General features: G+C 37.0%; 1 protein-coding gene and 1 long non-coding RNA gene across 4 annotated transcripts in view; one reads left to right on the top strand and one right to left on the bottom strand.

Annotated features, from left to right (window-relative positions):
• Nucleotides 1-7112: 7112 nt before the first annotated feature.
• On the bottom strand, nt 7113-7658 carry LOC135729992 (uncharacterized). The gene is made up of 2 exons (XR_010525832.2): nt 7440-7658; nt 7113-7345 (listed from the first exon to the last, which is right to left on the bottom strand). It is a non-coding gene; the product is annotated as an uncharacterized lncRNA (long non-coding RNA).
• A 434-nt stretch (nt 7659-8092) lies between these two features.
• fbxo18 (F-box DNA helicase 1) overlaps nt 8093-25257 on the top strand; it is a 254384-nt gene continuing 237219 nt past the window's right edge. For 2 of the 3 annotated variants that reach the window (XM_065247865.2, XM_065247858.2), the window contains exons 1-4: nt 8093-8473; nt 13719-13880; nt 13968-14482; nt 14752-14882. In XM_065247865.2, the coding sequence (XP_065103937.1) occupies nt 8257-8473; nt 13719-13880; nt 13968-14482; nt 14752-14882 (1025 nt within the window). In that variant the 5' untranslated portion in view covers nt 8093-8256. Of the gene's footprint in view, nt 8474-13392; nt 13559-13718; nt 13881-13967; nt 14483-14751; nt 14883-25257 lie in introns of those variants that run through there. The other variant, XM_065247871.2, reaches the window with a different exon arrangement.

Raw genomic sequence — 25257 nt, 5'->3', positions numbered from 1 at the left:
GTGGTGGAGGTGGCGGCGGTGGAGGTGGCGCCGGCCTCGGCGGTGGAGGTGGTGGCAGCCTCGATGGTGCAGGAGGCGGAGGCCTCGGCGGTGGAGGAGGCGGCGGCCTCGGGGGTGGAGGAGGCGGCGACCTCGGGGGTGGAGGAGGCGGCGACCTCGGCGGTGGAGGAGGCGGTGACCTCGGGGGTGGAGGAGGTGGCGACCTCGGTGGTGGAGGAGGCACAGGATGTCAGCGTGGGAGGAGGCGGCGGTCTGGAGGAAAGTACTGCCTGAAATTGGAAAATGCTGGTGTTATACCTGAAGACAAACAATTACTGTAAATGACCAAATATTCATCTCACCTCAACCTCTTCTGTTGAGAACCACAAAACGTACAAAGTACAGGCTCCATCAATCCCTTTGTCCAAAATACTGCCTGTAAGAGTGCTCTGCAGGTGATGAGATGATAAAGCTGACTGAAGTGAAAAGACCATAGTAGCACTCTCCTCACACCCCGCATATGCAACCAGATCCTTAAAAAAATTATAAAAAGCAACACGGACAACTTGCAAACACTGGTACCATATACAATATTCATACTGTAAATATAGTACAGAAAATGCATTACTTGAAAAGGCTGAGAGATCAGGAATCTCCTTCTCCTAATGTTTCCATCAGGGTATTTTATTTGAATAACGACACCATCTTGTGGCTCTGGCATCACTTCAATTAACTGCCGTCTTTCAAGTATAATCTTGAATAATAAATTCAGATATGTAAGTAGACACAAAAACCCAATCATACTCTACAACTAAAACACACACTCACTCTTCTTCTGTCTGCCTCCAGTGTCTCAACTTGTCTTCGTCTTATCTCCTGTTAAGATTTAAACCCAGCACAAACTGTGCATCAGCAAAAATGTCTATGTACATAAATCTAGTAAAAAAAAGTTAAAGCAATACATTTTGCAAGTACTGTAACATACTTAATGTCTGTAAATTTACAATTTCTACTGTATCCAGGAAAAGTGTACAAACCCTTGCTCTGTCTATAGAAAGGGAGCGTTCATATTCTTCGTCTTGCTGCCTCCGTAACATACGCCATTCTGCCAAAGCCTGTAGATGTCAGGGTACATGTATGAAGAGACAAAGAAACAAAGATTTTGGATTTATTAAAAATCCAAAATCATTAGCTTTAATAATGAATCCACAATGAACTGACAAGATATACACACATTGCAATAGACTAAGACCAGCCAAAGTACTGGGGAAAACAGGAGAGCTTAAAAGAGGTGATAAAGGCCTTGTCCACACGGACATGGGTATTTTTATAACTGTGACTTTTTATGCAGTTCGGCCGTTCATTCACACGGAAATGCAGTATCAGATCACTGAAACCGAACATTTTTGAAAACCCCTGCCAGGGTGAGGTTTTTCAGAAATGCCGGTTGCAGTGTTGTCGTGTAGACAGTACAACCGGAGTTTTTGCTTCTGATTAAGGCTTCTCATTGGCCAACCTGGCTTTACAATTAGGGTTATATCACCCCCTGCTGGTGTGGCATTCTTTTTTTAAACCGCAGGAGGAAAAATTCTGGTTATAAAAATACCCGTGTCTGTGAGGACTAGGCCTGAGTTTGTGAAAGTAAGTGCTTTGCTAGAGTAATTGTATAAGCCCCATAAATATAGCAAGGCAACAGCATTTACATACATAGAAATAAACAATACATCTTACCCTTTCAGAGGTCTCCTGAGTTGTTGGCTGCAAATATAAGGAGCAGGAAAAAACAATAACACAACACATAACAAATGTGGGTTTGTAAATATGTTTCTTCAAATGGTAAAAAAGTAAATATAAATTGCACACATTTACATTATTAACATGTACACCGTTTGGTTCAGTGGAAGGCGGGTCTGATGGAACCTTAATGAAAAAAGACACAACATATTTTACATTCATTAATATGTCTTTGCAACTACATGCTTAAATGTTAAAAAAGTAAATGTAAATCACATACACTTATTTGATTTACACCTACACTGATTGGCTCAGCAGAAGACAAGTCAGATGAAACCTGCATGAAGACAATTAAACAATAACAATAAAACAACATATTTCACATCAATTACATGTGTTTGTAAATATATTCCTTAAAATCGTTAAACAGTAAATGTAAACTGCGTACATTTAAATTACTAACACAAACTTCGTTTGGTTCAGTGGAAGGCATGTCTGATGAAACCTTTATGAAGACAGATAAAAACAGAAACACAACACATATTTTACAATCAAAACATCAAGTTGCAATTTTTAACCAATTTATAAATTTGAATTTTTAAGCATTCTGTTACAGTGGGTTCCTGTTGAGTTTCTGGCTGCAAATAAAGAAAAGAAACAAAGGATAACTAAAGAAGTTACAGTACAACTGTAAACAAGAATCTTTAAATCCTTGTGCTTGTTGCTGTGAATTAAGTTTTTCACCTTTAAACGGATGTAAATGGCTGATCTTGTCGATCCAGTATTTGCCTTAATTGAGGCTGGTGTTATGGGAATGATGTGGAGAGGTATAATTCTCCTGTGGCGGTCGACTTTGCAGAGCTCAATTTCCTGAGCTCCGAGAACAGGAAATGTTCTTGTCAGCAGAGCCAAGAAATCCCTTTCACTCATTGATAACGGGACTACTAACTTCTTAGATGTCCCTCCTACAAAGGAAACAATATTAAATCATTGTTTTACTATAATATTCACTAGGTAATAGAAACACAAATCACTTTGAACAAACACACTTTTTAAAGTAAAATACGTACGTGTTGGCATGAGTATATTCTCATTGGGATCAGGCAACACTGAAAGTCTCAGAGTAATTCTTTGCACTCTTGTCCGTTGTGCCCTTTGTTGCACTCTTGGTGCAGAATCTGTTCTTTGAAACATTCTTAGTCTAGATAAGGCAAAAATATCCAAAAAATAACTTTATTGTGTGTCATCTTTACTTTGCATTTATTGATTACAGTATCATTATCATATTGCGTTGCCTGGTGTATAATGAACCAGAGATGATTGATCCTGTACAATAGGGGGAGCTCTTGTCGATCTAATCTTTCACCTAGTGGTTGGCGCGAGTTTGAAAACCTTGCTTTTAATCAATTGAACCAGATTGATCAAACTGATACTCAAATATGGATGAAAATACTATTGAGTTTCCTTCGCTTTAAAAATTAATTATAAATGCATATATTACACGGCTCTCTGGAATACACGATTATGATAAGCCATTATACAATTATACATTACTTATAGCTATCAACTATAAAGTGTGTTTTTGTTATTTTTAAGTTAAATACAGCGTAATGTCACTGTTCTTAAATAAAACCGGGGTCGGTGATTACAATAGGGACAACCATAAAGTGACCTATTTACCCCATTTTAGGTTTGCTTATAGCCAATAAATGACATATTTAATTGAAGATGAAATTGATACATACCTGTCAACTAATGTGACATTATTTTCATGTCTTGAATTCGAAAGGGAATTATCAGCAGCAATGTTAAATCGTCTAACTAAATTAAAGATGCGATCACTTCTGGAGCTCATCTTGACCCAACTCCTACCTCGACTGCACCTTGACCCAACTCCCGCCTCGAATGCTTGTGCTTGTGGGAAATGGGGTTGGGGGTCGACAGCCCGCGCATTTCTTTTAAGTGACCAGCCCCTCTTTTCATATTTTATAAACGTTTTCTTTTTATTTTTGTAAAGTCAGTTTGTCCTTAGCTGGCCAACCATGTCCCAAAAAGCAATTACATAACACAAAAATAATTTTTAAACAGAAATGTTTAAATTACAGGATAAAGACAGACTGTTAGACTTGGTATGATGAGTCCCATGAAACTGAGTAGAAAGATGTGTGAAATGTATATATTTTTTCATATAATTAAGTTTCATTCATAACAGTGCTCAACATCAACTGCAGTCCAGGGCCCCAAACACTAGAGGGCCTCCGAGGTATTTTTCTTAGGCATTTTAAAATTACATATTTGGTCCAGAATTGTCAGTTTTTTTATTTAATTCAATAAAATTTTATTTACATAGTGCTTTTCACAATTTCAAAAACAGTTTACACTTAATAAGAAAACAAAGAAAAATCAGAGGACAACAAAAGTAGCAGCGGCTAAGATTAAACCATGCTAGTGAGCGTATTAATAATGTAATGTAAAAAGAGTGTTCTAAGTTAAGACAATGTCAGTTGACTTCCTAGGGGTTGAAAAAACTCCTAGGAGAAAAACCCTGTGGGAAAAAGTTTTAGGGGAAAAAAACCCTTGAGAGAATGTGCGACAGCTGCCCTATAGAAGATACTATATATTAAATATGTTATGAAATTTTATGGGAACTTAAAAAAAAAATTATGGGAAAAGTTAAAGGAACCGATTGCGTGTCTCTGGGCAGACCATGTGATCCAGTAGTAAAAAATACTATATATTAAATACTTTACTATAAAATTAAAAATTAAGAAATTAAACGGAAAGCAGTCACTGGTCAGACATCGGCTGGGCATCACGATGATTGGAGGCCAATGGTTCAACGTTGTGATGAGCTTCACAGCAGCAGGAACTGGGTCTGTTTAGTCTCAGTGTCTGGCGTGATGACAAGACAGGGAGAGAGAAACAATCCTATTAGCATAGTCATAAAAAGTGACAAGTTGGTTCAACTTAAAAAGTAACTTCAATTCAACTTAAATTGTTCACCGAAAGTGAACATTTTGCTCAAATTTTTGGAGCCACGCTGATATACACGCGGGCACACACACATACACACATTCTGGTTTCCATGTTTTGTGGGGACATTCCATAGACGTAATGTTTTTTTTTTACTGTACAAACTGTATATTCTATTCCCAAACCCTAACCCCAACCATCACGGAAAACTTTCTGCTCCTTCAGATTTCAATAAACATCATTCAGTTTGATTTATAAGCTTGTTTCCTCATGGGGACCTGAAAATGTCCCCACAAGGTCAAAAATGTACTGGTATTCCTATCTTGTGGGGACATTTTGTGATAATTACCAGGTATACACACAAACACGCTTGACAATGAACAGTTATTAACATCGTCTCCATAACATGTCCCACTAAAATATTACAGAGGTGGCAAGGGAGACTATAGCGTAATCTGAAATCAAAATCGTACCATGGTTTGTTGTTCAGTTAGTTGTGAAACTGTGACACCTCTTGATAAACTTCCAGTGGGAGACGGTGCCTCTCGCTTAAGCCTATAGACTACTCAAATAGACCCCAAGTGTGTGGTAGGTTTGCATTTTAATATTTTATTAGTGGAGCAATTTGGAAAATTTAGAGGCAATCTTATCTTTATGACAAGGTGTGAAAAAATAGGCCAGTAGGAAAAGGTTCTTTAGGTGGCTTTCTCATAAACAGTAAAACAAACACTGTTGGGCTCATCATGGTTGTGGGGTATTTTTAAATGTATCCCTCCCCCATAATTCTGAGCATAATCAGAAATAAGGTATCAAGTCACATTTTATCTTATTTACACAAGGATGTTAAATCCACAAATTCTTAAACTCTGCTATTGTTTTTTCCAAAAACATAGAGAGGAGCATAATAAAATTAATAAATAAATGTAATAAATAGGCTGCAATTTAATAAATAAAGTTTATAAATAAAATGTCTTTTACATAAATAAATAACATTAGTTTAATGAGCGGAAATATTCAAATATAATTGAAAATAGAATGTCAATTCTATTTCAAGAATTTCAAAAATACTTTTTATGTTTAGGCATGTAATTCTTTCTTTTTGATCATTATTGTTGTTCTTCTGTTTCGAATTTACTTTCATTTATTTTATTTCATTTGGCCTGGGTCCAGTGTTAGTTGATGAAAACATCTGCTGATGCCCTCTGTGCATGTGTTTGCTTGGTGCTCGACCGCTATAGGTGCTTATCATGTGCTTGATGGTTAGGATGCAGTTTCTGGTTGATTTGCTTGGACTTATTTTATGGTTGTAATCCTTTACTGCCCACATGTCCTCTGAACATCATGCCCATAGCTCGACCAGTGGCTTGGTGACAAAAGACTTTTGAGTTTATTAATGGTTTAAACTATCTGTGCACTGTATTGTTCTGACTGCACTTTCTGTTGTGTCCCCTTTAACCTAACCTGAAACAGTTTATTCCAATACTATAAAGAGAGAAGAAAAAATATAGGACAGGAATACACTATAGCACACATACATCTCAGATACGTCTATTTTTTATGCTGTGTTTACATCTGTAAGATGTACTTGTTTGAGTGTTTGCTCTGATAAAGGTCTTAGAAAGAGCTGATATATATATCAGCTCTTTCTAAGACCTTTATCAGATGTTTTACATACCAGATGTATTTCAGATATTTAGCAGACATCTTACAGACATACATGTGCTATCTGGGTAGGGACAATGAAGGATCTGTTATTTTTAAAATCTTTATTGTGTTTTGAAAACATATAGCAGAGGAAATTGGTTAACCTGTTTTCAGAGTTTAGATTATTTTTCTTTGAAGAATATTAAAAAACACAATAATTTAATTTATTTAATAATTATTAATGTAATAATATTAAACGGATTAGTCCCATGTTTTTAAGAAAAATAGCAAGAAAGTCTAGGTGAAATGAAAAAGCGATTATCTGTGTTACTGGATGGGACTCTTATTTTGACAACGGATAACACAGGATGGGACTCTTATTTTGACAACGGATTTGCTTACCTTAACGGGTGTACACGCAATTACGTGTACACGCGTTATGACGTCTGTACACGAAATTACGTCTTTAGACGCAATAACGTGTACACGCGTTATATCGTCTGTACATGTAACGTCTAAACGAATTAATATACTTTCGGCCTTCCATATGGATCCGTCGCCTGCACGTAACGTTAACTTTGCAACGTAATCTGCCTGTCGTGGGCACGTCGTGACAACGTAATGGATTAAAAGTTTTATGTTAGTAACCAGTTAGTAATTTAAATCTTTTATTTAATATTCTTTGGGCGGACATCTGCAGTATAACGTTAACTAATTTAACTTGTCCTTATTTGCCCATTACTATAAGACTTACCATAACATATGAATGACAGACTCAGAGCTTGAATACTTCATTTATTGAACATGAACATTACAAACATTTAAATAAACATATGTTAAAATGAACATTTAAATGGATTCTCCATATAAGCTAATTTAAAATGTCATTTCTGAATTGTGCAGGCGTAGTTTTGTCAGACGGAGAGAGAGCGCGTGGTCCTCTTCATGTTCCGGTTGCCAGGGTAACACTGCTCTAACCTTCACCAGTCCAAAACGCCAAACGTGTCCCACAAAACTTTAAAATAAAAACAATAAAATAAATAAAGGTTAAAAAATATCTACACGTTTTCATAAAAATCGTTTAATTTGTTGTGAAGTTAGTATCTTACCTGATAAAACGAAATTTCCTGTCAGATGAACATTCCTGTCAGTGCAGCATAAAACACGGTTTATACTGTCGGGCGAGATTCTGTGAGGCTTATGTTAACATGCTGTTTTCATAACTCTTAAGCAACTAAAATAAGTTATTGTGTATTTTAACGGGTCTCAGTTCAGAGAAACAACACCGCGTCCTGTCAGCCACCGTTCTGCTGTGCACGCGCGGTCGCGCCTCGCGCGCTCTGGTTGAGGTCAGCTGGGCGGGAGGCGCGCGCTGTTTCATGTTTCCCATGTAAATGGCAGTTTGTGTGTATTTAATCTATTTTGACTTATTTAAGGGAAACTTTGAGACTGAAAAGTTTTAATAAGCTAACCTAAATAGAAAACGAAATTAATCTTTAATATAATTGTAAAGGTAATGAAATTACCTCCCTGGGACGTAACAGTTACGTTCCAGGTAAGTTATGAAATTACCAAAATAGTACGAATTTATTACGTAACTGGGACGTACTTGGTTATCTTGCGACGTAAGGAGTCCGTACTGGCGACGTGGTGATTTGGTACTGTAATGGTAATGGAATTACCTCCATAGGACGTAACAGTTACGTTGCCAGCTGGTAAGTCATGAAATTACCAAAAATGACCAATAAATTACGTAACTAGCACGTCGTGTGTTAGCTGGGTTCACGGCCTTCCATATACATCCGCCATGTTACTACATCACGTGACATACGTCGTCATCACGTCATGTCATTTCAGCGCGAAAACAGCCGCGTGCCTCTTCTTCCCCTCTCCAGGGGCATCATGGGATAGTGAAGCGTCCATCGTATGCACCATAGACATTATATACGTAGACACCTCATGACGTGCTGGGACGCATCAAGCGCCGGCGCCATATTGGATGGGTCTCCTCACTGCACGCTAGCACCAGAGTCAATGGGAGTTAACGGAAAGAAAGCCATACTATGGCCGTATTTTGTGCAGCTTACGGTTGCAATAACCGGCGCAGTATTGATTCCAGATCACATGGGATTACATTTCACAAGTAAGATTGAACAATCATTTTGGTTATTTTGCGTTATTATTTATAATATTATGTCAATGTTCAGCAGGAACTGGTACTCTCTCTCATGATCTCTCGCTGTTTTTTCTTCACATTTAAAGGTTTCCCAGTGATACAGGCATGGGGAGGCAATGGGAAGTTGCTATAAAACGGGAGGGTTTTGTTGTGACAGAGTCGTCAAAGCTCTGTAGCAAAGAGTATAGAAGAACAAGAGGGGAAACTCTGATTCGTTTTTGGAAACAGCCACTAGATGGCGCTTCAGTAGCGTGACCGCCATTTAGAATGAAAATTCTCACAGCCAATTCATTCTCAATTCATTCATATTAAAATTAATTTAATACCTAATTACATAAAATACCCAAATACGTAAAAATTACATAAAAATGTTGTACTAAAGTACTTTTTACTTAAGTAAAAGTAAAAAAGTAGATGTTTAATGTACTTAAATATTAAATATAAACCAAAAATTTGAAATTATGAAATGTAGTGGAGTAAAAATTATGATAATATGCTTTGGAATATAAGTTTTCCAAAATAAACACTGATAAAATACAGATACTTGAAAATTTACTTTTATGTAGAAAGTAAAACACTTAAGTAGTCTGCCTCTGTCAATATGCCATACTTAAAGAGCATAATACAAAGTATTTTAGGATGAAAGCAGTATTTTTCAATGTGTGGCAGCGTATCATAACTAAATCTCTGCCACTTATAACAACTCAAACGGTGTGAAAATCCGGTAAAAATTAGGGGAGTTATGATTATTCCTCATTAGAAATGAATGCAAAGGAGCGCACTGGAGACCCATAGATGGCGGCCGCCCGATACGTCAGCTCCAATTCACCTTATTTTCCACGACAACAAGGGCGGCGCCATTGCGCTCATTTTGTCAACGTACTTCCGGCTGCATATGATGAGCAGTGGCTGAAGGCGACGCGTTAAACTTAAAAAGCTCACTCACGCGCCTTTATGTTTGTTTCTTACCAATTTTAACGGACGGGGAGCCGACTGAGGAACACCCTAATCCCAAGTAATGGTTCGACTACGATGTTCCGGTAACTTTAAACCACGCCGGGTGTTGAAAAGGTGGTCAGTTTCAGGTAAGCTATCTTAGCTAAATGTATTCTTTCGCCTAACGTTAGATTTGTGATGTCCGTTCTACGAATTAACTTAAGATCAGTAACGTTAGTTTATAAAATGCAATTATTTTGAATGATATTCATTGCCCACCTATATTTTTATATTTAAGATAAGACAACAATATATTATAGTACATTACATTCTTACAGTAGCTCACGTGATTCATACAAGTTACAGAGATTTCAGATGGTAGAAGGTCAGTTCATTTCTCATTCAGATATTGATAATGACATATTAAACGACATATTATTTAACACTGAAGTTAAAGGTTGTGTGTATAATGTTACGGTCTCTTTTTAATGCATCTCTCTCACACACACTGTTCTGTTTAAGTATGGATGTCATTTATATATTAATTCTCATGATGCAAGTTTCTTTTAAATACTAACATAAATACGTTTATGGTTATATTATTTTCACAGATGCATTGATGTTTAGTGATGCAGTGGACAACTGTGAGGATGATACAATCAACGTGTTCCTAAACTGTGATGCTGAAACACAATGGGAGGATCAATCCGTCTTTTAACACAACTACACTTTAAAATCACAACTCAACCTGAAGCAACCTACATCTGATATGGGAAAACAACCTTGCAGTTTCCCTGACAGGGCTTATGCTAGTCCCAGGCTAAAATGCTTATTTGAGCTACGATAATTTAAATACACCTTGTACTGACATACCTCAACATATATGAGTGTCATTGTTTTGTCACAAGATGTGGTTTGTTTGTAAAAACTAAAATGTCCTAATATAATTAAGGCCTAGTCTTGTAAACCCTGTCCGAGAAACTGCTTCAATGCTTCTGCTTCATGTGTTGAGCTGGCACAAATGTACATATCTCTGCTGAGAAACAACCATCTTTGTCAGCTTTACACAGGGTTGATATTGCATGCATTACACAGTCGCTAAGCACGTCACCATTACATACACCAACAGCTTCCAGATAAACACTTGGGATCAGCTCCTGATGACTCTGATAAAACTGCGTCTTAATTCATTGCAGGGTGGTCTTGCTGAAAAGTTAGTTGTTTCTTAGTCCATAGTTATTTTTAAAAACCTTTACAATGTGACCTGATTTTACCTGTTGTAAAGTTACATTAAACCTTCATATGTGATCAGATGTCATGCAGTGATATTAAACATATACAATGTGATCTGCCATGCAGTTATATTAAACCTTTACAATGTGATCAGATATTGTGCAGTTATATTAAACATTTACAATGTGATCAGATGTTACCTGTCATGCATTTATATTAAACCTTTACAATGTGATCAGATATTGTGCAGTTATATTAAATCTTTACAATGTGATCAGATATTGTTCAGTTATATTAAATCTTTACAATGTGATCAGATGTTACCTGTCATGCAGTTATATAAACCTTTACAGTGTGATCAGATATTATCTGTAAGGAATTTCTTAAACCATATGTGAGCTTTGTAGATTCCACTTAAAAGGATTTAAGTCTCCTGATTTGAAGGAATAAGTGTTGGCAAGTTTGCAAATGAATTCTATCATGGTACATTACCACATAAAAACGAAATAGTTATTGGACTGGCTAAGGTGCACATTTGCTTTAAAAAAGACGAAATCACTGTGTTAATATTTGTAGGCATAAGTACTTTAATAATTTTCAATGCTGCTCCTTCTGACAGGATGAGGTAATATATGTCCAATAGGTTACTTGCCGCGGCTGCTTCATATCGTCTAACCACGAGACGATTGATGGGTCATTATAAGACTATCCGAGCGTCGTATCAAGTTTTCTCCGTGCTCCTAATTTAAAACATTTACAGCAGTTGCGATATTTGTCATTTCGCTAAAGTTATAGTGAACTACAAACAATCTTCTAACCACCAAACTAGCTACCAAATGCACTGTGCCATATTAGCAGCGGAAGTCGGTTGACAAAATGCGGAAGAGCGAAGAATTGAAAAGGGGCGTGGCGGAATAAGGTGAATAGGCAGCTCAGTCTACGAGGTGTCTACGTATATGTCTATGGTATGCACACTGCAAAATCTAACCGGAAGTAGTAGGTCATCCGGGTACTTTTCGCATAATGTTTTTCGCATACGATAGCCGTTTCTCAATGTCAAGGAAGGATCCTCGGAAGCTAGAATTTCGAGGATGCTACGTCATCGACGTCCGTCGAAGGACTGTTCCAATGTCGAGGATCCTCGAAATTTCAGCCAAGGACTGAGTCCTTCGTTTGAGAAATATCCCATATACAGGAAAGGATGCAAATTTGTATCCTTCGCGCTCTTCACGCGCTGAAATCACCCACAATCCTATGCGCGCAGCACCGAAAGCACACCTTTCAATCACGCAATGACGTAATGACGTGCACTTGCTAGCCTGTTCCATTGTTCTCCGAATGCTTAAAAGGAGCCTGCCTAGCATCTGAAGGAAGGAAGACTTTTAAGGACTAGTCCTGCCAAGGAAGTATCCTTGACATTGAGAAACGGCTTATGTATTCGGACATACTACTCGCCTCGCCTACTGCTTTTCGCGTACTATATAGTATGTAGTAGGCGGTTTCGGACGCCGCACATGTAGTGATGGCCAAATGAAGCGTTTCGAAGCATTATTGCTTTCCGATACAATTGTGTCGAAAATGGTTCATTACTCGAAGCTTCATTCAAACAGAAAATGCACACCACCATCTGCTGGTGAAGTAAATGTAATGCAACAAAGCTGACAATGCGAGTAGGCTAATGTACCCGCCCCATTTTGGCTGTCAGAGCTTTGACACTGTGTTCATATTTCAAACCCTAAATAAAACATTGAGCCTGAGATGTGTTTGTGTGTGAATATTTAGCTGTAGAATACAGCACTCTACAACTTACTAACTGGAAATTTATGTATTTAAAAATGTATTTAATTATAATGTGGCAGAGGGCAACTGGACAGGGCTTGGACAATGTGGAGGAGGGTATTCATTAAATGTTGTGGTTTTTATTCAGAAATGTAATTTTATATTAATTATAATATATTTTTATATATTTTTTTATAATTTTATAATATAGCCTAATAGGCTATACATTTGGTGTTGTGGGCGATTTCATTATTTTTTCAACAAATTCAGAAGCTTTGGAGAATATTCTCTCGCATGAAACATGATGCTGGAGTACACAAAAATTGTTTAGAAAGCTTTTCTATGGTTTGGGTTCACTTGCGTGAAAAATAAAGCCGCCAAGTTTCAAACCTGTCAACGCCGGATTGGGCTATCAAAGCAGTCTGTTGAAATGAACCAGTGTGTTTGCTGCTTCAGACGTCGTATTTCACGTGACTAGTGACGTAACGATACAAGCTCCGAAACAGTGGTTCATTGCAAGGATTTTTCGAGTCTGAAGCAAGCATCGAAGCTTCGGTGTCAAACGTAACATCACTAGGCACATGTTATTCTACACTGTACTTAATATCAGGAAGAAAGACAAAGATTAATAGCACAATTGCAAGGAGAACAGATGAGGTTAAATTTACAGGACATTTTACAAATAAGCTCAGGTGGAATTTGTTTTAAGTATGTAATGGCTTTCTGAGGAATACAGGACTAATTAAAAGAATTTATTTTGTTTTGTTTGTTTGTTGTGTATATATATATATATATATATATATATATATATTTATTTAATTATTATTTATTTATTTATTTTGCATATTTGTTTGTTTAATATTTTGGAAAGATTAGACTCTAGTACCACACTCCAGTCCAGATGGGGGCGGTAATGCACTATTAAAGTTAGTTGCCAAGCGCCATAAACGGAAGAAGTTTTTATTTGTAAAGACGCTAAATGAAATGGAGCGTGAGGTTGTTGGTTTTGTTGACTTTCACATAGACGTTTGTGTTTAAAACCTCTTAAATCAGGCCTAAAAACCTCATCTCGTTGTTTGTACATCATGGAAACGTCCACGAGAGGTAAATCTGTATGGATTATTTACGCTTTGCTTTTTTCTGCTCTGCCCATCTTGCTTGCTGCGTTCTGAATTTTGTGACGGAATGTTTTGCTTTTTAATTATGAATGCACCCAGCAGTGCTCGTTGATACGCTTATAAACTGTTGATGTGTTTCTATTTAGGAATGGCCAAACGCAGGCATCTGGGAGCATCAGATTGTAATGATCTGGCCCAAAGCAGCTCAGGGAACCAGCCTCTTACACAGCCATTTACTGCTTATCTCAACAACAGAAGTTCCGACTATAAGCTTCAACCCAGGACACCCACCAAAAAAAGAAGACAAGGTATTTTATTTGCTAATTTTATTCAACCTTTCTGTACATGGTTTCCTAGAATGCGCTTTAAAATTTGCATTTGTAATTGACTTTTAGCTGCAGAGAGTGTGGGACAACAAAAAGACATCACAGACTTCTTCTCAGTTACTGGAGTCTTCAGCAGCAGCCCCCCAAAAAATAACACAACTCCAGTGAAAGAGGAAGAGGAATTTGCTGCACCTCTCATGCCAGAAGATCAACTCAATGCACCTCTTGTCCCAAAAGAGGAATATGTTAAAGAAGAAAATGTTACACAGGACTTCATGGAAGGCATCACAGAGGACATGTTCGATGATGACATGTTTGATGAGGACTCCAGCATGGTCTCCGTCAAAAAAGAGCAGAACTGTGTGAAAAAAGACGTGGATGAAGAGTATCCTATAGAATGCCTCCCTGATGCCCACTACGGGTTGCTGGGAGTGCAGGGTGGGCATGCTGTGCCCGAGGGTCACATCCAGGACCTGCCTGATGAAATCTTGAGGATGGTTTTTGCTCATCTCCCTGCAGCTGATCTTTATCAACATATTAGCCTGGTGTGCCAGCGCTGGAGAATCTTTGTCATGGATTCACAGGTGAATTTTTCAATGACTACATAAATACTAATGTAAGAATTGTAGAACTTTGTTTAGGGTTATATAATTTCGTTACTTACATTTGTGTTATTTTAGAGTTTTTAGACTACTAATACAAAAACTTAATACCTATTTTAGTTATATAGTTAGAGGTATATGCCAATATTAAAAGTTAAGGTAACAAAGATATATAGGGTAGTATAAGCTTTACTTAAGGCATGGTTCAGGGAACCATAATATTTTGTAACTTCTAATGGTTTCTCTACTAGTTTCTTCCATGGAAGAAGCTGTACTACAGATACCGTAAGCGGGAAACTGAGGCAGTGAAAGAAGTGAGGTCTATCCTGATAGACTGTCACATTATTAAAAAAGATGACCTGTGTCTTCTCAACATGGTGAGGTAGGAACACGTAATGTTTATCCAGTTTGGGAATCAATTCATTTCAACTTATTTATGTAGCGCTTTTCACAATCGGTAATTGTGAAAAGCGCTAGCATTAGATTCACCTCCTCTTTCACAGCTTCTAAGTAATAATTTAAAAAAACTTTCCTTGACCATGTGACTTAAAAACTCAAAGACATCTAAACTGACCAATCAGTAGACGAAAGTTAACCCCCGCATCCTAAACATCACATCGTAAAAGGTTTGAGCCATTTCTTCCTTTTCACACCTCTAAATACTTTCTCGTCTGTTTTATTTGGCTTTGTTTTAGCATTGCAGCATTCCTACCTTAAAAATGTTTACCTTGTTTTTAATTGTTTCCTAATCATTCACCTGTATTAATAATATATTTATTTTGTTAATGATAATATTGAAATATCAAACATTCAAACGGTTATTTTATATAAAAACAAAAAGAATTAAAGCTGCAAGCAGCGTTTTCCGGGTTTCGAGCATTAAAGCACATACAACATGTCAGATGTCGTCGACCAGGCTGATACACCACATCGCATCCAGAAAAACGTAAGAGATGGTCAGAAACGGTTCAGACAGACTATGTAGCTTACACACAGGTGCACCTATAGGACAAACATGTCACATCCTTAATGTTAAGTCATTCTGATAATTTGTTAACGAGAATTAGTTTTTCAGATTTATACCGTAACATACAATTCAGAAATGGCCGTGTTAAGTTGAATTACAAGGCCATTGAGTCGGGTTCAAGCGATTTGGGACCTTAAGACCTTTAAGGGCATGCCTGTGTAGTTTTGCTGAATTGTACAAAATAAATTATAAAAAATAAGCTACCTCACACACCTGTTCAAAGTCATCAGCAAAAAAGGTGCTATCATTCAGTGAAATGTCTCCCTCTCTTCTCACGAAGCATTGACAAAAAGAACACTGAAGGAAATGTTTGTGGTGCTTACAGTGGCAAAACTTGGGTCACAAAATGTTAAAATAGTGTAAAAAAGTCAAACGAGCCGAACCCCATATCTCTACGATGTTCTGATACAAAGATACAGCTCTTGCTAAATGGTTGCTAGGGTATTCTGATTGGTTGCTAGGGAGTGAATTGCAATCCACCAATGATTATACTCAAAGCCATGAAAGGCATAATCCACGATGACTCATGATTTTAGATATAAGGTTGCAGTATTTTTAAGTCAAAATAACAAATAACCACTAGGTGGCGCTATGAAAAACTTGTGCATGCAACGTCATGAATGTGTTACATCTAGCTAGTATCATGGCTATACACTTAAGTTTAGTGAAAAAACAGTAGTATGACCATTGTGCTAGCTCAACGTCAAAGGTTTTGTTCAATTATGAGGCCAACTAGTGGTGCAGGCATACCATTTTTTTGTATTGCCTCAGACTCTGCTCAGACATCAGCGTATCAAATCTGGTGAAAAAATGTAATTTTGTTGCAGAGTTATGACCATATATGTGTAAAAAACACAAAATTTGGAGTAAATTTTTCGTTTTTTTTGCAATTTTCGGCCATTTCTGATGGAAATTTTAACATAACGCCAATAGAACTTTTTGTTCAGAAGGTAATACAATATTCTTCCTATGGTTGTTTCGAGTCGATCGGATGAACCCTCGCAGAGTTATTCGCGCATGTTTTTTAAGTGCTATTTTCCTGTGCAGAACCAACCGTAAAGCAAAACCTGGCATGCTTGGTATCATTGGACTCGGCAACAATTCAGGACTCCAAGAAAAAACGTCGCATGAAAATACGCTAAACTCAGCCTATGTTATAAGCAATATTCGTTTCGTATGACCACTAGGTGGCGCTGTGACGAAACGATGCATGAAACCTCAGGCCATGACTCTCATCACAAGTACCAAGTGTCGTGTTGATACTTCATTCCTGTCCCCAGTTATAGCCAATAATGTTCTAGTGCCTGCCCACAATTCAGACGTGTGGGCGTGGCATGTTGACCGTGAGTCGAAAGTTCAAATTTTTTTGATAATTATTGATATTCAAACTCCAAGGAACATTTTAGCACTGGAATGATTCCGATCGGGCGAAAAACCTAGGACTAGTTCGTTTTAATTTTTTTCGACAAAATCGAAAATAGCGGAAAATTTTTCATGACGGAAATGAAAACGGAGATATACATTTTTTACGTTTGGAGCCAGGGATTACAATGATATCAAACACTTGAGTGCATGATGGCCGGTTTAGGAGTTATGAGGCCAAACACGTCGGGCATTGCTATAGCGCCACCTATGGGCCGATTTGGCTGATTCACTGCATCTGAGTAGCCTGCTAATATACAACCAGTTGACCAAGTGGCAAGTTTCTACGACTTACGGTTTGGGCTGGGCGACGCGTTTTAAGGCGGAAAAATAATAATAAATATAGCTGCAAGCAGCAATTGCCGGGTTTCGAGCTTTAAGGCAACGTCAAAAACCTCACACTTCGCTTACCAGGCTGAGCAGTTAAACCCGAACACAGCCACAATGAATGTTAGACCACCTCGCTCCAGAAAATGAAAGAGATGGTCAAAAAAGGATCATACAGACTATATATGCTTACACACAGGTGCACCTATAAGACAAACATGTCCTTAATGTGACGTTTCGAGACGATCGGAATAACCCTCGCGGAGTTATTCACGCCTGTTTTTTAAGCGCTATTTTCCTGTGCAGAACTAACTGTAAGGCGAAACCTGGCATGCTTGGTATCGTAGGACTCGTAAACAATTCAGGATGCTAAAAAAACAACTCCCATGAAAATCTCTTGACCACAGATAAAGTTATAGGCGTGAAAGTTGGAACCATTGCATAATCACAGTATTTAGTGCCATTTTCCCCGTTATAGCGCCATCTAGTGTCCGATCGGCGAGATTTTTATATCACGACCTTAGACCGATGGCCTACACACATGATTCAAGCCCTATGATGATATCTCAAACGCCTCTCGAGTTATGGCCGTTTAAATGTTTTAAGCTCCGCCCAGTTCGGTTTTTGGCCACTCCTTGCAAGTTTGAATACAAATGTCAACTTTTTTTCGATAATTATTCATATTCACACTCCACAGAATCAATCAGCCTTGGTTAGGTTCGGATCGGGCGAAAAACCTAGGACTAGTTCGCAAAAGTATATTTGAATGTTATCGTCAATAACTAACGAACCGTTTGATTGACAGCAATGCTTCAAGAGGCAAAGTTTTTCGTCATGAGACGATCTATTATATGATGTCATGTTTGTGTGTGTATGTCAAACGTCACGTGATACAGGCACCAAAATACGATATAATGCCCCCCTAGTGGCCAAATGACACCATAATTCTTACAAGCCTTCAGGAGCAGTACACAAAGAAGCACAGTGCGTTTCGTTCCGATCGACCTCCGTTAACCCTGTCAAATCAGTCCTTAACCTTCCATGGCTGATGACGACCATGTTTTTGGAGATATTCCAATGTCCTTCTAGACCCTCATGGTACATTGCACAAAGACACACCATACCAAATATTAAGTGTATCGGGCTAACGGTTGTGTAATAATAGCCATTCCCGAACTCAAGCCTGTTATAGCGCCACCTAGTGGCCTAAATCGGCATCTTTTGTACTGTGACCCCGGAGTGAGCTGGTACACATGTGTACCGATCCTTGTTAAGATATCTCAAACCGTTCACCAGTTATAGCCATTTTAGGGATGGTAGGCTACTTCCTGTATGGAGTTTTGGCGCCCCTTGGTGACCCTAAAGCGAAATTTCAAATTCTGTTCGATAATTATTTACCTACTCACTCCACAGATTTCACCTGCATTAGAACGGTTCCGATCGGGCAAAAAACCTAGGACTAGTTCATTTTGGCTTGAAATGTATATTATGCAAATTAGCGAAAAAATTTGCATACCGGAAATGAAATCGGAGATATACATTTTTTAAGTTTGGAGCCAGGGATTACAATGATACAAAACACTTGAGTGTATGATGTCCGGTTTAGGAGTTATGAGCCCCAACGCGTCGGGCATTGCTATAGCGCCACCTTTGGGTCGATTGGGCTGGTTCACTGTATCTGAGTAGCCTGCTAATATACAACCAGTTGACCAAGTGGCAAGTTTCTACGACTTACGGTTTGGGCTGGGCAACGCGTTTTATCGTGGAAAAATAATAATAAATATAGCTGCAAGCAGCGATTACCGGGGTTCAAGCCATTTAGATCACAAGACGTTTAAGGACATGGCCATATAGATATTCTGCATTGTATTTTGTAGGAGAAACAAGACTGTTAAAGAACAAGACTTAAAGGTTAAATGTCACGTTCTTCCTGATACCATTTTTTAAACCCTAGTTTGCATGTAATGTTGCTATAATAGCATAAATAATACCTGTAAAATGATAAAGCTCAAAGTTCACTGCCAGGCGATACATTTTCTTCAATAGAATTCCTCTTTAAAAGCCTACAACGAACGGGCGGTTTGGACTACAGCTCTCTATTTCCTGATTTAATGACGTCACTAAAACAGTTAGTTGACTAAATTCCGCCCACAGGAATACGTCAGTCACCTGCTTTGGCTCAAACGGCTCTGCTAAGCTTAGCTGCTATCGAATCACAGCCCACTTAACAAACTACACAATAAAAACTTGATACGTATTTCTGAAGGAGGCACTTCATAGAACAAGGAAGACATCAGCCTGTTTTGAGGACAGTGAAAACAGCGCTATACAGATAAGTAAATTGTGTGAAAACTACCGCGTTTTTTTTACACGTGAAAAACATGAACACATGTTATATTGCCCACTATAAACACAATCAAAGCTTCAAAATCACAGACAGAACGGGAGCTTTAATATTGACATGGTTACACACTCATTTGGAATGTAGTTTTTTTTTTATAAAAAAAACAAAAAAATATAATTCTTACTGCAAATGTTGTGTAAGTGCCTCCAAAATTATGTTCACATTTCACAGCTATCATAAAATGACATGAGTGTTAAAACTGATAATTCAGAACAATTAAAGTGTTAGTCTTTCACTAAATGTGATTTTTAATATTATAACAGTAAAATCATGAAGTTAAAGGTGCAGTGTGTAAATTTTAGCGGCATCTAGTGGTGAGGTCACGAATTGTAACCAATGGCTTAGTCCACAAAAGGAACATATACACAAACATGCTCTGCACATTTTGTATGTTTCTCTCATCTTAAACAGTCATTTTAGTTCATGGAGATCTATTCTGTAGGTCTTACTAAATAGTTGCTTGTTTAAATCTTTTAGACATTTTTTTGAAACAAAAGTAATTGTTCTTATAGAACATATATATTCTTTGACATAGATATTATGTGTAAACATACAAGTATTTCAGATGACAGCCTCTGTCATATTATAGTAGGCCTAAAAATAGTACTAAAGCTCTACATTTTTTATATTTAACAACTGGCTATGTCCATACATAACTGAACCAGATGTGTTGTTTATATTAAATGGAGTTAATAACAAATATGATGTCATTAAGCAAATGTCAGTCAGATTTGCTATTAAGCACTTATTTGTTTTCACACATGCGCTGTGCTAGTGTAAGTTTTCAGTAAATAATTTACATTTAAATTAACCAATTGCATCATAACATTACAATTTCATTGCAATAATTCTATAAACAATTATTAAAAACTTTATAAGACACATCATGACATGTTTATGTCATGGAAAATAGATTAGAATACTAAAGCTACTTATAACCAAATAAATATTCTCTTTATGTATGATTATTAGTTATAATTTCTAATGTTGGCCTGTTCTTTAAGAACCCACATATTTACAGCAATCTTTTTCATACCTTTAGGATTTGAAGAATTCTAAGACAACATTTGAAGCTTTATAACTTTATTGGGTTGTTTCCCACAGGTTAAATTGATGCATGACTAGCCATTAGTTATTTAAAAACATTTAGGTACTTTTTTACAAACAAACCTTTTAAAAAACATTAATGGTGTACATCTTAAGACAACACTAGCCCAGATATATATAAAGGTAGGCCAGTGTAAGCTATTTTCAAGTAAGGCAACTAAAACTTAAGCCTAAATTTTAGCCTGGAACTACACTTAAACCAATGGTCAGTAACATTAATCTCTAAGACTAGTATTCAAAGTTAGTCATACATTTTTATCTTCACGATTGAACATAACTGTTTTAATTATCACGTGAAAAAATATTTAAAATATTTAAATTATATTTAAATCCAAATAGTAAGACTGATTAGCCCTAACTAACTACTAGTTCTTCAGACTAGTCCTTAAAACACAGTCTTAATTATGTTTTTTATATTATATAGTTTTTAAAATAACATTACTAAAATATTAAATGTATCATTTTTTATTACGAGTTGAATTTGAATCCCGAGCAGTTTTAACCTTACGGACATGTTACTATAACAACAACTCTAGGATGACCTTAGAAGAAACAAATAATTCAACATGAAGCTAAATCGTCAACAATGAAATCCAGCTAATTGAGTAATCTACGTATGAACGACGGACCCAGCAGTGAAAGCTTTTAACAACTATAGTGTATACAGCTCTTGCATTAGAAGTCCCACAATCAGTTATAAAAGAGTTGGATATTATTTTGTTTAATTTCATATGGAAGAACAGATCGCATTACATTAATAATTCAATTCTATGTAATCCAGTTGAGAAAGGAGGATACAATTTTTTTACTAGATTTTAATACTGCTAACTGTGTTTTTAAAAATAAGTGGATAAAAAGTTACTGAAGTTGCAAAGGAAGTATATGGAACATCATACCAGAAAAGATTTTAAAGAAATTGGGTTGTTTGGAATTGTTTTTGCGATACAATTTTGATATAAACAAGGGTTCCCATAAAACTGTCAGGTTTCCATAAACAGGTTTGTTTATCTTGGATGCTCATATATAAACATAACTTTTCTCCACATAGATATGTTATTTGGAATAACAAGAATATTCTATACAAGAAACAGATCCTTATTTTATAGAAATTGGTATGATAATAATATAATATTGGTGAGGCAGTTATTTAAAGATGATGGTCACCTCTTTAATTATTGTGAATTCCTCAATCATTATAAGATTCCAGTAACTGCTAAGGAATTTGCAGTTGTATTTGATGCCATACCTAGTGGACTTATTCAACTCTGTCAATGTTATACATCTTATGATTGTAACTCCTTACATAATACTGAGTTATGTATTAATGGAGTAAATATTCTAGAACATTTTTTTTATAACTTTTTTATAAGAACAGAAATGAATGTAGAAATAATATTTGCCTAGATGTAAACCATACTAATCTGCAGTTCAACCTTTAAACAAGTTTTAATTTAAACTATTTGATTGTAATAATATAGTAGTGAGTTTGTAAAACTAATATATATAAATTGTTCATATTTTAATTTGATAACAGAAGTAGAGATAATTAGATTTTATTTCAAGTTAATAGACACATTCACTTGAATTCAAAATAAAATGTATAATACAGTGAAAAGTCTTGATGATGACAACTATAATTATTACTCGATTATTTGTCATTTAATACTATTGTTGTTTTTTTTTAATAGAAAACAGTTTTAATACATTTTGATGATTTGATTATAAAATAAAATAGATATAGTACAGTAAATTCACAAAATTGTTTTTCATATAAACATAAACATCTAGAGAAGTACTTTCAACTCACTGAAACACAGTGGTTTCTCGAGACCCAATGCTCGGCACATTTTGTATGATTCTCTCATCTGACACAATCAGTTCAGTTCATACAAATCTCTACTGATGATTAAAGTAGATTTGTTTAAAATAGAAGACTTTTGTATATGTGCAGAGCAGTGGGCCTCTAGGAATAATTTTGAGAACCACTGATCTAGGGGACAGTTAACGTAACACCCGTTGTTCTAGATGCAAATATTTCCGGAATGATGAGCCAAAAATCCTCACAGACACTTGAGAACATAAGACAAACAGGCCCATCAGTTTAGTTGTAATCGCACACCATTACACTGGACTGGTACATGGTTAATGCTGGCGGCTATTGGTCTCATGTTTTCTAAGATATGTAATTATCCTAATAGACCCTTATAAGAATCTGAAAGCAGATGTTAAGTGCAAAATAACAAGTAGGTCAGACAAATATTTATGTGTCGTATACATATGCTATAGTCATCGTTCTTTGATCTTAGGTTATAGCGCCACCTAGTGGACAATCTCTGAATTTTTTTGCATGTGACCTCGGCCTAGGTCTATACATATGTGTACCAAATTTCGTGTTGATATCTGATTCCTATCATAAATGATAGCCATTTAAGTATTTGTGGCACCGCCTCTTCGTACTTTTGACTGTGGTATTGCGACGAAGAGTGCAAAGTTCAACTTTTTTTTGATAATTATTGATATTCAGTGTCTAAGGAATATTCCAGCACTGAATTGGTTCAGATCGGTCAAAAAACCTAGGACTAGTTCGCAAAAGTAGGTTTATAAGAAAATGATGAATATCTAACAAACGATTCGACTGAGACAAGTGCTGCTTGAGGAAAAGTTGTTCATTATAAGTACCTCTATTAAATGATATGAGGATCTTGTTGATATCTAAAACACTGCATAATACACAATCACTTAAACACTGAAAAAACGTGATAGCGCCTCCCGGAGGCCGAATTTTTTCTTACTCTGCACAGACCTTCATGGCCAAGAGACAAACAGGACCATCGCGTTTCGTTTCGATCGGCCTCCGTTAACCCTGCCTAATAGCTGCTTTTTCTTGATTGGCCGATGGCGGCCATGTTTTTTGAGCTACGCGAAATTCCTTTTAGACACAGATAGTACCCTAGACCAGGAGCACCGGTGCCAAAGGTCAAGTTGATCGGCCCCATATTTCTGTAGTTACAGCCCTTTAAAGTTGAGGTGGTGTTATAGCGCCAACTAGTGGTCAAGCGGCACAATTTTTTGCACGTGACCCCAGAATAGTGCCCTGTATATGTGTACCAAATTTGGTGTCGATACCTCTTTCCAATCCCAAGTTATAGCCATTTAAGTCCAAGAGGCTCCGCCCATTTGGGGCGTTTGGGCGTGGCTTTACGACGATAAGTCAAAAGTTCACATTTTTTTTGATAACTTTTGATATTTACACTCCAAGGAATATTACAGCACTGGAACGGTTCCGATCGGACAAAAAACCTAGGACTAGTTCGTTTTTATTTTTTTCGACAAAATCGAAAATACCGAAAAAAAATTCATGACGGAAATGAAATCGGAGATATACGTTTTGTTCGTCTTGACGCAAGGATTCCAGTGATATAAGACACTTGACATTTGGACAAGATTTGTGGGAGTTATGATCATCAACGCGTTTGTTATCGCTATAGCGCCACCTATAGGCCAATCGGGTTGATACTCTATCAACCTCTCCCCAAATTGGGTCCTACCCTTTGGCCAAGTTTCAAGTCTCTAGGCCTTACGGTTTGGGCTGTACGTTCCGTTTTACGGCAAAATAATAATAATTAATAAAAATAAAAATCTTAACAATTACAATAGGGTTTCAGCCCTACGGGCTTGAACCCCTAATAATAAATAATAATAAAAATCAGTACAAATACAATAGGGTTTCAGCCCTTCGGGCTTGAACCCCTAATAATAATAATAATAATTAAAGCTGCAAGCAGCATTTACCGGGTTTCGAGCATTAAGGCACGTCAAAGACGTCACACATCGTCGATTAGGCTGATCCAGCATCACACAAAAACGAAAGAGATGGTCAGAAACGGTTCATACAGACTATGTATGCTTAAACACACGTGCACCTATAGGACTATTTTGGTTTTTCACAATGTTCGGCCATTTCTGATGGAAATTTTAATATAACGCCAATATACTTTTTTGTTCAGAAGCTTTTGCATTGTTCTTCCTATGGTGTTTTCGAATCGATAGGAGTTACGGTTACGAAGCTATTAGTGATTGTTTTTTATGTGGGAAAACGTAGTTCTGATCGAACCGTAATTCGAAACCTGGCATGCTTGGTATCGTAGGATTCGAAAACAGTTCAGGATCATACAAAAGCAACTCCCATGAAAATTCGTTGATCACAGATAGAGTTATAGGCTTATAAAGTGTAACCGTTGGATAATCACAGTATTTAATGCCATCTTTCCCGGTATAGCGCCACCTATTGTCCGATCAGCAAGCTTTTTATATCACGACCTTAGACCGATGGCCTACACATATGATTCAAGCCCCATGATGATATCTCAAATGCCTCTCGAGTTATGGCCGTTTAAATGTTTTAAGCTCCGCCCAGTTCGGTTTTTGACCACTCCCTGCGTGTTTGAATACAAATTTCAACTTTTTTTC

This window comes from Paramisgurnus dabryanus, chromosome 1 (assembly GCF_030506205.2).
Source record: "Paramisgurnus dabryanus chromosome 1, PD_genome_1.1, whole genome shotgun sequence".
Lineage (NCBI taxonomy): Eukaryota > Metazoa > Chordata > Actinopteri > Cypriniformes > Cobitidae > Paramisgurnus > Paramisgurnus dabryanus.
The sequence above is the reverse complement of the archived record's forward strand: the minus strand, read 5'-3'. Positions and strand labels throughout refer to the sequence as shown.